The sequence below is a fragment of the Myotis davidii genome, unplaced genomic scaffold, assembly GCF_000327345.1.
Source record: "Myotis davidii unplaced genomic scaffold, ASM32734v1 scaffold289, whole genome shotgun sequence".
In the NCBI taxonomy this organism is placed as follows: domain Eukaryota; kingdom Metazoa; phylum Chordata; class Mammalia; order Chiroptera; family Vespertilionidae; genus Myotis; species Myotis davidii.
In genome coordinates this window covers 1392333-1406052 of record NW_006299717.1, presented here as the reverse complement: position 1 = coordinate 1406052, position 13720 = coordinate 1392333, and the positions used below count along the sequence as shown (strand labels likewise).

At 39.4% G+C, this 13720-nt stretch overlaps 1 protein-coding gene across 1 annotated transcript in view; it reads left to right on the top strand.

Annotated features, from left to right (window-relative positions):
- The window catches only part of DNAH8 (dynein, axonemal, heavy chain 8), a 294659-nt gene that overhangs the window by 33327 nt on the left and 247612 nt on the right, over positions 1–13720 (top strand). The window contains exons 9-13 of the mRNA XM_006775895.2: positions 2443–2550; positions 5513–5614; positions 6051–6197; positions 9956–10153; positions 12418–12494. Coding sequence (XP_006775958.1) covers positions 2443–2550; positions 5513–5614; positions 6051–6197; positions 9956–10153; positions 12418–12494 — 632 coding nt within the window. The remainder of the gene's footprint in view (positions 1–2442; positions 2551–5512; positions 5615–6050; positions 6198–9955; positions 10154–12417; positions 12495–13720) is intronic.

The window sequence follows — 13720 nt, the reverse complement described above, 5'->3', positions numbered from 1 at the left end:
CACGTGGGAAAAAAGATACAATAGTTTTTATTGTTATCAAGACTTCTAGATTTTAAGGTCTACTGATTTCATCTTCTTGGTTCAACAGACATGCTTAAATTACCATAATTTTCACATCCTTTAGTGCTGGTGTTCTTTTCATCCAAGTAATTTATAACACTTTGTTCATTTGTCCTAGCTGTGGATATACATTATTATTATTACTATTTTATTGTTATTATTACTATTTTATTGTTATTGAGCTTTTTACATCCTCTGATGAAGGAATGTGCTTCCCCCTAATACACCCACTAGTTTTGTAGTTTCACAAGTTCTTTTTTTCTCACTTTCTTTCTTTTTATTAAAAGCAACCAACAATTTCTGTTTAGTTTGTCACTGTCATTTGAGCAGGAAAAGTACAGAGGACTCATGCTTCCATTGTTCATTGATAAATTTTATCATCCTGATATTACACTTGAGGCATATCTACTATTACACATTTTACATATAAAATGTCTGAGTGCTGTGTATAAGTAGGTAAGAACTATGCACTCAAGCAGCTACTGTTATAAGTAACTAGAGGCCTGATGCATGAAATTCGTGCAACAGTAGGCCTTCCTTTTCCCGGCTGCTGGCACTGGCTTCCCTCTGGCACCCAGGACCTGGGCTGCCCTCGTAGCCCTGGCTTTGTCCAGAAGGTCATCCAGAAGGACGTCTGGGCTAATTAACATATTGTGCTTTTATTATTATAGATGATGTTTAAAATTCTGATGAAGGGCATTTTCCTGATTGACCCATTTGTTGCTGTCCCTCAGCCTTCTTTATTGGAGTTAGGGGTACTTTGTAGGCTTGCCTTGTTGAGGGTGGCAGGGATGCCTTCTGGGCACATTTTTTTTTTATTAGAATTTTTTTTTATCTACAGATGACACATCTAATGTGAATTCTGACATATAAGGTTAACTATGAAATAATGTTGTATGTAAAGCTTTGTATGTAAAGCTGCATACAATTGATTTAATTATGTCTTTGTCACACCTCATACCTGGGACATACAGTACATGGTTTAGTAGTAGTTCTTTCTGGTCTTACTTATTCCATCACCATTTTAAAAATCGTTGCTATATTTATATTGACTTAGCAATGAACAGGCATGCTCCCTGAGGGAGGGAGTGCCATTGCCCTTATCTGTTCTTCCATCGTGATTTGCATTATGAGGAAAAGCAGGCCTCCGTCATCTCAGGCACAGAACTGGGGGTATGCTATAGCCCAGGGACCTCGAACAAGGTACTTAACTTCCCTGCCTCTCCATTTTGTCATGGGGAAAATGGGGATAACAATATTTTATTTTATAGGTCCTAAAACATTTTTTTATTACATTTTAATATCTCTGCACTCAGAGAACATCTTTCAGTCGGTTGAGTTTTATGAATCATTGTGAATGTGACTCAACACTTTTGATTCTTAGTTCTCTCCTTGAGGGGTAGAATTTGTTCTATTTTATTTTTTTGTACCATTGGTGTGAATTCAGACTGCAGTGAATGAGTGCCAGCTTGTGGTACAAATTCTCAGGGGAATTCATTTTCCCTCCCTCCACTAGGAGTAGGATTGGGATATACAAGGTTTGTTCCTATCTTTTTCTCCACGCTCCTCTGTTTCATCCTTACCGTTACAGAGGGGGGTGGAACCATTTGGTGGCTTAGTTTTATGTGGGAGTGAGATGCCCTTTTCTTAGTATCATGTAAAGTAGTGGGACAGTACTGTCTTGCAACCAGAGATGTCTTAGCTGTGATGAAGTCAAACCTACCTTAAATGGTCATTGTCAGCATAAAGCGACTGGCACACAGTAAGCACTGGGTACACATTAGCAATTGTTTTATCTGTGTGTGCACTTGTTCTGCTCTGCTCTGTGCTGTTCTGCTGTTTAACTTGTTTGTGTACGTCCCTTGCACTCTGCCGTGACCTCCTCCAGAATAGGTTCTGTATTTGTGGATTTTGCCTAATATTCTCAGTACTTAGTGGCACTTAGTATGCTTGCTGCATGGTGAATTGAGTGGAACACATGGAAATGAGTACTAGTCTAATCTCTGTTTTTAACTAGCTTTCTGGCCCAGGTAAGTCACTTTACCCCTCAAAATATCAGTTTCTTCACCTTTAAAAAGAGCAGCTTGAACAATTAATCCTTAAAATAACTTTCACCTCTAATATTTTATTTTTGAATAAGCGTTTAAGCAACAATAATACTAAATTCTCTTCACCCAGTTTCTCCTGTTAGCATCTTGAGTTCCATTGGCATATTCGTCAGAACTGATGTCCTTTTTCTGTTCCAGGATCCAGGCTAGGATATCACATTGCCTTTAGTAAAATTGGACGTTTATGTATGTTTAGAGTCTTGAATATTATAGGATATTGGTTATTAAACTTATAAGTAAATGAGGGAATTCACTTGATACATTTCAATTTTAGGTTTCCATGGCCCATGGAATACAAAATTTGATTAATGCCATCAGAATGATTCACAGCGTGTCGAGGTATTATAATACCTCAGAGAGGATGACCTCATTGTTTATCAAGGTAAGTTTGTAAGGGAGGAAGTCACACGTGTAACTCTGTGACTAATGCTCTCCCTCTGAACCGGAAAAGGGAAATGGGAAGGTTGGTGCCTGTCGGAGTTTTGGGTTTTAATACTTCCGGTGGACAAGAAAAGGAAGGTGTTGATTGGAGGCAGTTTTACTTAATTGAAAGGGTGCTTTTCTCCTTGTCAGAGGTAAGCCTCCAGGCTTTTTGTTTAAATGTAGATGATGACCATATTTATCCTTTCCAAACACAGTAGTTTTGCTCAAGAGCTAAGGTTTCTGTCCACTATTAACAATGTTTCTTTAGCTAACCCACCGGCACTGTAGTTTGTGTAAAATCTCTCATGTAATGCCTTATGGTTAATTATTTTAAATCATTTGAAAAATTGCCCAAGAAACATATGAATAGAATTTCTTTGTAAATGATTCAAGCAGAATGTAAGTAACATTCACATCTCAACTTTAACACCCCCTCCCCCAACAAAGGAGAGATTTAATCATTATGTTCTCAACAAGGCAAGAACCTTAGCATTCTTCCCTGTCACTTCTTTCTCTCCTTCATGCTGTTTATGTTCCATATTGAGATCTCTAGTTCCATATTATTATGAATATTTTTTCAACATTATAAATCAACAAGTTTTCAGACTAAAACCTAAGTAGTGTTAGTTTCTTTGATTATCTCTGTTTTGTGATTTCCACATTTTCTTCCATTGTGGATTCATTACTTCTTTTTTTTAATTTGTTGATTTTTTAGAGGGAGAAAGAGAGAGATAAGGAGAGAGAGAGAGAGGGAGAGAGAGAGGGAGGGGGGGCAGACAAGGCCGCTGAACGGTAGGCCTTTGTAGAGGAGAAGTTGACCCCTGCAGTTTTTTTTTTAATTTATTAATTTTAGAAAGAGAGAGAAGGGAGAGAGAAATATCTATTTGTTGTTCCATTTATTTATGTATTCATTGGTTGCTTCTTGTATGTGCCCTGATCAGGGATCGAGCCCACAACCTTGGTGTACTGGGACAATGATCTAACCATCTGAGCTGTCAGACCAAAATGATTCATTACTTCTTTTGCCAAAAAAAATTGTCAAGTGGTTCTTTGCTCTTTCTTTTCTGTGTGTGGTGAACCTCTTGAATTCCCACATGTCTGAAAATACCTTCATTTTGTCCTCCCACTCAAATACTAGTTTCACTGGAATCCTAAGTTCAATGTATTTTCTTTTGGAACTTTGAGGATATTGCTGTCTAATACACAGTATTGTTGATGAGAAATTTGATGCTAATCTGATTGTTTTTCCTTTGTAGGAATCATGTTTTATTCTCTCAGGAAGTTGTTAGGATTTTTTTCTTTATCCTTGAACTTCTAAAATGTCAAAGTGATGTGGTTCTTTTTATATTTATCGTGTTCTATAGTTGCTGGGTTGTTTCAATCCAAAGATTTTTGTCTCTCCTTTTCCTGGGAAATTACCTCTTTTGTCTTTGATTATTTCTTACCCACTTGTTCATTTTATTCTCACCCTTTGAATCTAACTTCCATTTCTCTTAACTATTTTTTTTTTTTTTTGTCTATCTTTGTCTTTTGACCTTTCAGCTCACTCATGTGTTCTTAATTTCTGCCCCAAATGCTGGCCAATTCATCAATAGATTTAAATAAATTTTGACAATAACAATTTCAATTTCCAAGTTTTCTAATTGTAAAATCCTCTCATTTCTTTCTTAAGAATTAACTAGAGGCCCAGTGCATGAGAATTTGTGCATGGGTGGGGTCCCTCGGCCTGGCCTGTGATCAAGGCCTATTGGGGGGCCGGCCAGGGAGAAGGACCTTGGGAGGTTGGCTGGCAGCCCCCTCATTGGGGCCTGTTGGGGGGGCTATGAGGGGGGAAGAACCACGGGAGGCTGGCTGTGGGAGTGCACTGACCACCAGGGGCAGCTCCTGTGTTGAGTGTCTGCCCCCTGGTGGTCAGTGCGCATCATGGCAACTGGTGGACTGGTTGTTCTGGTCTTTCTGGTTGTTCCAGTAGTTCTGGTCGTTTGGTCATAATGGTTGCTTAGGCTTTTATATATACAGATTTGGTTAATAAAAGAGATTTTAAAAGATTTTACATATATTTCTTCTGTATTTCCTATCTTTGTTGAGTTTACTGCCTCTGTTACCAAGTTTGTAATCTTTAATTGCTTGATGATTCTTGGTTGTCTGGCCGTCTTTATATTTGAGGCTTCTAATTTGCCTCCCTATTCTGTTTCTTGTAGGGGAGGGAAGTATGAATAATATTTTCTCTGATAGGTCATCCTGCTGTGCAGTAGCTACCTGGCACAGCCACACCTCTCCAAGATTGTGGTTCACATCTACAGCTTTGTTCTTTCAGCATGTGGCCCTTTGCTTGTTGCATAAGTTGCTCCAAATTTGGTGTGCAGGGTTACAACCAAAGGCCCCTCATGACATCTACCATCTTGAAAAGTTCCCATATTGTTTCACCTTCACAATAACCTTCTCCAAAACTGGGTCTGGTTTTCTCTAACCTTTTTTTTTTCTTATAGATTTGATCCCATATTCTTTCCATATTTTAAGAATTCTCCAACATTTCTGTGTGCCAGTCTGCCATCTTGATCTAACCTCTGGAATATTTAAATAGCTATCTTGACTTTTTTCACTATTTGGGAGATATGATATTTGGTTTGCATGTTGAAGGATGGTGAAGAATCACACTTAGACTGGATCAAGTCCTAATTAGTGCAGAAATAGACAGGTGGAAAATATAGTAGATTTTGAAATTTATAGCCCCAATTACATTGACTTAAATGTTATAGGTAAACGTGACTTTTTTTTTTTTACTGGAATGTACATTTCTTTGTGATTTATATACTGTAATTCACTACATAAGTTTACTATTTATCATTTTTATGCTTGTGATTTTAAAAATGAAAAAAAATTACTTCTCTACAGTTATTTTGTACTAATATTTATTTTAGGTAACAAATCAAATGGTGACAGCCTCTAAAGCCTATATTACTGATGGAGGAATTAACCATGTATGGGATCAGGAAACACCCCTTGTACTAAAGAAAATTCAGGTTTGTATATGTATTTTCATTTATTTATTTTATTTTGTACGTATTTTTATTTTCATAAAGTAAAGTTTTCACCATTTGGCCCAATTTTGTTTACTTTATTAATGCACAAAGCATGTTAATTTTTATAAAACATTGAACAAAGTAGCCTGAGAGAGAGATAGAGAGAATCATTGATTGTTGCCTCCTGCATGCCCCCCTACTGGGGATTGATCCTGCAACCTGTGGAATCAAACCATGATCTCCTGGTTCATAGGTTGATGCTCAACCACTGAGCCATGCGAGCCAGGCAATAATGTGAATTTTTAATGTTAACAGAAATAGTCCCTGTTGAGCGGCTGATGTGATCAGCTCTGTGTGAGAGTAGAATTTTTGAATTTTTGACTCCTGAACAAATGTCTCACCACCCTTTCTGCCCCTTCTTTTAATTTTTCCATAGGATTGCATTTTCTTATTTAAGGAATATCAAACATCTTTTCACAAAACAAGGAAACTGATTTTAGAATCCTCAGGGGAAAAGTCTTTTGAGGTTTCAGAAATGTATATATTTGGAAAATTTGAAGCTTTCTGCAAAAGACTGGAAAAGGTAAGCATTGTGCAGCCATAGCATCCACCCCCAAACACACCTCTCTGGTTATGTGGTACTTTACATAGCACTGTGAGAATTATTGTTCCAGATTGCTTGTCTCACTGCTGGTACGACTTATGAGATATTACTCACTGCATTTTATTACATCTTATTTTTTATTCCTGATTAGTGTTTTCTGCCAGATACACAAAAGCTATGGCAAACTTTCACTTTTCTCCAAGTCTGCCTGCACCCAGGGAGCTTGAATTCAAAATCCTCTGCTCTTCACCATTGTGTTGGGCAAGAGGACGTGTGAGATGAAATGCCTGCAATACCTGTCCGAACCCAGTGCTCATGTCGTATCAGGGTGTGTGGGCACCTTCTCTTCCTAGGCCAGTGTACAGGGTGTATCCACAGACATGGTGTGGGTGATGTCTTTACTGGGCATACATGGGTTAGAAACTTCTGCGCCTTTGATTCATTTGCTAAGACTGGCTGGGGAGGAGTGATACTGTTTTCTGGGTATACAGGCTGTCCATTCAGAGGCTTGTTGGAGGTAGCCTTTGAAAAGTCTATAAAGATATATCATTTAGGTATGACCTACTCCAGTCCCCCACCACCTTGCCAACTTTTTAGGTCCTGGTAATATTTAGAATCCTGCTCATCGTTTGTTGGAAGTTGCTGAGGCATTACATAGGTTGAAGGGCATTTTCTAGACGTGTCCAGAGCCCATTTTTCATTTGTAACGCCTGACACAGTTAAGATACTTCTATGGGGCTGTTTCTGTTTGTTCCTTTAATAGCTTTATGGATCTACTAGAGGACCAGTGCACGAAATTTGTGCACTGGGGGAGTTACTCAGCCCAGACTGCACCCTCTCACAGTCTGGGAGCCCTAGGAGAATGTTTGGGCCTAAGCCAGCAGTCAGACATCCATCTGGCAGTCTGGGGTTCTCACAGTCTGGGACCCCTCGCTCTTTACCACCCACCTGCAGTGGAGGAGGGAAAGGCTCCCACCACCACCACTGTGCTCGCCAGCCATGAGCCCAGCTTCTGGCTGAGAGTTGCTCCCCCTGTGGGAGCACACTGACCACCAGGGAACAGCTCCTGCGTTGAGCATCTGCCCCCTGGTGGTCAGTGCGCATCATAGCAACTGGTCATTCTGCTGGTCATTCCACCATTCGGTCAATTTGCATATTAGGGTTTTACTATATAGGATAATTCATACACCATACAATTCACCCATTAAGGTGTTTAAGTCAGCATTTTCTCATACATTCACAGAGTTATGCAACCATTTCTACAATCTAATTTTAGAACATTTTCATTCCCACTGAAAAAATCCCATCAGCAGCCACACTCCTTTCCCCCCTCCACCATTAATATTTCTGTTTCTATAGATTTTCCTGTTCTTCTGATGTGTTCTTTTGTGACTGACTTCTTTCATTTAGCATAACGTTTCAAGGTTCATCTGTTTTAGCATTCCTTTTTATTGCTGAATAATATTCCATGTATGGATATACCACATTCTATTTATCTATTCATTAGTTGATGGATATTTGGGTTGTTTCCACGTTTTGGCTATTATGAACAGTGCTGCTATGAACATCTGTGTACATATTTTTATGAACTTTTGTTATTCCTCTGGAGTATATGCATAGGAATGGAATTGCTGTGTCATGTGGCAATGCCGTGTTTAACTTTTTGAGGAGCTGCCAACTTGTTCTCCAAACAAGCTGCATCATTTCACATTTTCATAAGCAACTTAAGGGAGTTCCAGTTTCTCCACATCCTTGTTAGCTCTTGTTATTATCTGTCATTTTAAATTTAGCCATCCTAGTGGGTGTGAAGTGATGTCTTATTGTGGTTTTGATTTGCATTTCTCTGATGACTAATGAACTAATGATGTTGAACATAATTTCAAGTGCCTAATGTTCATTTGTAGTTCTTTTTTGGAGAAATTTCTATTCAAATTTTTTACACATTTTATAATTAATTATTTTTGTATTTTTATTGTTGAGTTACAAGAGTTCTGGGTATAAGTCTCTTATATATGATTTGCCAATATCTTCTCCCATCCTGTGGATTATCATTTCAGTTTCTTTCTTCTTTGTCTTATTTAATCCTCACCTGAAGATATGTTTTAAGTTTGTATTGATTTTAGAGTTTAGTTTTGTTTTCTTCTCACCCTGGACATTTGTGGGAGAGAAGAGAAGAAGTGGGAAGCTGGTTGCTCAGGGGAGAGTTAAGGAACTAGGGGTAGAGGTGGGGTAGAGTCTTTACTCCTGGTGATACTGAGATGAGGGAATCATAGCAAGTTGAGAACTAGAGAGGATGCCAAGGTTGGTGAGCAGAGGAGGAATTATAAATTGGCTGTCAATACTGAGGGGTCAAAACTTGATAAAGAGAAAGCTGGTAAAAAAGCCAAGGCCAGGACAAACGAGCAGGAGGAGGGTCATGTTGGCTGACCATGACTGGCTTTTATATTGTTGCTGTGTGTATGGGGGTAGGGGGTCCACTGGCTAAGTTTGGGACCGACTGCTGTCTCTGTCCCTTGACCACCCATTATTCACAGATGGACAAAACAGGACATGTTCATGACAGGGATTTTGTCCCTGTCTCTGGCCATGGGGTGGTAAGGTAAGGGATAAAGATCAGAGTCTTAGGATAGAATAACAGAGCAAGTGGGTAGTTTCATTCTCCAATTTGCTTTTTAAAGTTTTTTTTTTTCCTTTAGTCTTTTGTTAAGGTGAGTAGGAAGCCCATTTCTCGTTTTATATAGGGTGTACATAGCGTGCTGTGAATTCCAGGTGGCCCATGTGTGCTCCAGGCTTGGCCTGGCTTCTAGGGTGACAGTCGTTTTGGAAATGTACAGAAACAGTGACCCAAGAGTGACAGTTGTTCAGGAAGTGGTCCCTTTGGATTGACATGCGCAGGGACTTTGACTTCTGGTTCTGCGTTGTCTCCACCGTGTGTAGTCTGTGGAGGACTCCCCCGAGAACAGGTTTCATTTCTGTCTGGGCGTTGGACAAAGGGAAGCTTTGCCCAAGGGCCAAACAGGAAGCAAACCTGGAGAACTTTGAGCATTGTTCTCCAAAGCAGGAATCAGAACAGGGAACCATGAATGAAGACTAAGGAACTGAGTAGCCTGTGAATGTGAAAGGTTCTTTTTTTTTTTTGGTGAAGTAGGTGGTGTTGGTACATTGAGATGGAGGCAGCCATTTCTGCAATAAAGTCCATTTTGATGATGATCTGGGGCTCTTCTGGGGTCAGAAGTGACTACAGTCATTCTTCAGTCTTCTTGGGCCTTCCCTCTACCTGAATGCAGGGGAAAGGAAAACAGATGCAGAATCCTGCTGGTGCTACATATCAGAACTACATGTCAGAACTACAGTGAGGGCAGGGGCAAGAAGAATGGTACAGCTTCTGAATCCAGTGCAATAATTTTCAGAAAATTCTCAAGAATAAAAGAATGAAATTATTTAGACATCTGCAAGGGCTTTTACTGAAATTTATTTCCCCCTCCTTTTGAAATATAATAGTAGTATGATCAAATTTCAAGATATGCTTGAACATCATTGATTTAAATAGTTGAAGGATAGTACTGATTAGTGACAGGGATTTACCATCTATTTTATCTACTCTGTTTTGTTTTAGCTAAATGATGCTAGGGCCTGTTTCTTGGTCTGCTTTTTAATCAATGATTCCTTAAGAGTTTACTCCAGGGAAAGGTGCTACTATCCCATTTTAAAAATAAAATAATACTTCTCTTTTTAAGATTACAGAAATGATAACTATTGTGCAAACATTCTCAGCCTTGAGTCATTCTACCATAGAGGGAATAGATATAATGGCAATAAAATTCAAAAATATATATCACGGGGTTAAGAAAAAGCAATACGACATTCTGGATCCAAGAAGGACAGAGTTTGACACAGATTTCTTAGACTTCATGTCAAAAATCAGTGCTTTAGAGGTAAGTAATTATACACACTTTTACTTGTAATTAATAATATTGGAATTCACATATTTACTATTTGTTATAAGTTACTCTTGCAAATGGATAAAAAATATTTGCTAGTGTGATTAATTTCTTAACTAGTCCACAAAATATTTTCTGCCTTTTTTAAAGTGAAAAAAGGGGCATAATCAATAAAAGATGTCAGTGAACAACCAACCAGAAGCCCCAAAGACTACTGTAGTTGGGGGTCATTTTTAGTTTACATTAACATTTGTTTTTGATTTTTGTTGTGTCAAGAAGCCAATGCCATTTTTTCAGTCCGAGGGAAAGCTCGTCATTTTTGCTCTCTGTTTTAGTGAGAAAAGATGTGAGGACGGATTAGGAAGGTGCCTCGCTCTCCCCTTGGCCTTGCACTTTACGGCCACATTCTCTCTGCATCCTAGAGGGCAGCTCTGAGAGGCCCTCGTCCTGTTTGTCATAGCGTCTGGGGCACCAGACAGATGAAGGGTAGTTAAAAATAATGTCTGGTACCATATTTCTCTCTTACCTTTGGGCTTATATGGCTTTAGTTACTCTCATATTAACTGAGGTTAACCCCATGGAAAGGCCCTCTGCTTGCTACCCAATGTCTGGGAGACACTGGGAGGGACAAGAATACACTCTGTCCACTTCCCAAGTCTGCAATTCTTGGCATGAAGGTGAGGAAAAATATATTTATATTTTCTTATTAAAGATTCTTTTAAAAAACTATATTACATGTAATCTGGGCAATATAAAAAGATAGATCCTAAAATTCTAGCAGCAGTTTTTCTTTTTGGCACAGACTTCCTTTCAGTTTTTGAAAGTGAGACTCTGATGTTATGATATATTATAGTTATTACTTTTAGTGTTTGGCTAGTCCGTCAGGGTGGGATTTTTGTCTAAAATGCTTTGCAAGTTATATCTTCATGGCAATGGGAATTTGGACTTTTTAAAAAATCTTATTGCCTAAATCATTTTTATGATTCTTTAATAAAGATTATATGTTGTAAAGGCTTTACTATGTGGTCTTAGATATAAATTTTAGCTCCCAGTATATTTAGGGGCCATATTAACTTTTTAATATTTTAAAAAGGTGTCAGTGTTTTAACTTACCTTCCTTTCCCAATGTTTGATTAACACCGTGTTTTAGGTTAGTAGACCATCTATAATAATAAAAGTGTAATATGCTAATTAGACTGGATGTCCTTCTGGACGACCTTCTGGACAAAGCTGGGGCTCTGCGGGAAGCCTGGGTCCTGGGTGCCAGAGGGAAGCTGATGTCAGCAGCTGGGGGAAGGAAGGCCTACTCTTGCATGATTTTCATGCATCGGGCCTCTAGTAACAATATAATCTGAAAGTGAAAGCAATTTAGAAAGCGTGTTTCAGTTCCATTGGTACCAGGAGTTTGGAATTCACTGTTTGGGATGGTGTGAGTTTCAGAAGAATATTTTTTTCTTGTTTCTCCTTGGCATGGCAAAGAGGTTTCTGGGAGCAGTGATGTTGGACAGTGACACCTGTTGATTCTGGGTGTCTATAGTGTCATCACATTGCTCTACCATATGCTTAGAAATGATAACATCCTAAAGAAATATGCTTGGTAAGGGACACTCACTCCTTTCAAAAATTCTCTAGGTCAGTAATTTCCCAAAACAACCACATATGTAATTTATAATTTTCTAGTAGCCAAAAGAATAATAGTTAAAAGAAGCAGGTAAAGTTACTTTAATAAGATATTTTGCCTGGCTGGTAGTTGAGTGTCAGCCTATGAACAAGGAGGTCATGATTTGATCCTTGGTCAGTGCACATGCTGGGTTGTGGGCTCAATCCCCAATGGGGGTTGTGCAGGAGGCAGCCAATTGTTGATTCTCTCTCATCATTGATGTTTCTATGTCTCTCTCCCTCTCCCTTCTTCTCTGAAATCAATAAAAATATATTTTAAAAAATAATATATTTTATTCAACCCAACATATTAAAAATATTAACATTTTGACATATCATCAATATAAGAATCATTGAGATATTATGCATTCTTTTTTTGTACTAAGTCTTTGAAACTTAGTGCATATTTTATACTTACAGCGTATCTCACTGCTAAGTAGTGAGTGCCAGTGGCCATCGCACTGGGCAGTGTAGTTTTAGATGCTTAGATGGTAGGTGTGTTGAAAGCTATATTGATTCTCTAGGAAAATCATTAAATGTTGTTAAACAAAACTAATCTCTTAATGCCAAGATCATTAAATATCAACATTTTATTTTAGGTACAAATACAGGCCTTTATGAACAGTACTTTTGGAAAAATCTTATCTTCTCAGCAGGCTCTTCAGCTGCTTCAAAGGTATTTATATGCATTAAGCAGCATAATTTCTAGTTGGCATAGCTTTATATCTGAAAATACAATTTCAAATAAGATGTTCTTGGAAATGTCTTCTAGGTAAACTTTTTAAAAAGATTTTAAATTTATCTTTATTGTGGAAAGTATCACAGATGCCCCTTTTCCTCCCCCTAAGGATTCCCTCCTCCCCACTCCCATCCCCTTCCTCCCAGAGCCTTAACTGTACTATAGTCTGTGTCCATGGGTTATGCATATAAGTTCTTTGGTTAATCTCTTTCCACTCACACCCCCCTTTCTTCTGAGAATCGTCAGTCTGTTACATGCTTCCATTCGAGATTCTTTCTTTGTCTGTAAGGCAGTTTCTTTTGTTCATTAGATTTCACATAGAAGTGAGATCACGTGATATTTGTCTTCCTCTGACTGGCTTATTTCACTTACCATAATACTCTCTAGGCCCCTCCATGTTGTTTCAAAGGTTAAGAGATCCTACTTTTTCACAGCTGCATAGGATTCCACTGTGTAATGTACCACAGCTCTTTTATCCACTCATCTACTTTTGGACACTTGGGCTGTTTCCACACTTTTAAAAACCAAAACAAACTGAGTGAGGCTTTCTCTCCGACCGGCTCTGGTCTCCCTGGTGGCCAGAAGCTCTGCTGCCTGTCCCAGCTGGATGTTATGTGGGTCACTGTTCCCAGCCCGGTTACTCTAGGCTGCAGAGTCCAGCCTGTGTTCCAGGCCTTGATCTTCTCGGGGAAAAGCCCTCCTGTAGCCAAGGGATCCCTCTGCACTCTGGGCCTGCCGCCCGCCCGAGGAAGCGGGTCAGCCCCTCTTGTGACGTCGCCCTTCCTGTCAGTCTCCAGGTGTTTGCTATGTCTCCTTCTCAGCTGGACCTTAGTTGGTAATTACGGGTGAATGTTCCCCAATTTAGTTTTATTTCCAGTCCGACCCTGGGATGAGGTGCAAGATTTGGCCACTGTTGTGCCCAGATTTCAAGGTTCCCAAGAGCCCACCAGGGAGCCAGCGAGTCCGATGCAAAAGCAGAGTCATTTATTTCAACCCTAGGTTTGGCTCCCCTGCCACACTCACCGATGCAACGGCAAGCCCCAGTGGCCGAGAGAGAGAGGCCTGATGGGATTGTGGGTTTTATAGTGAGGGCAGGGGAGGGGACTGTGGGCCCCGCCGACTGGCCAGGCGCGAGGCGGGGCTTGTTACACAGGGTGGGGGTC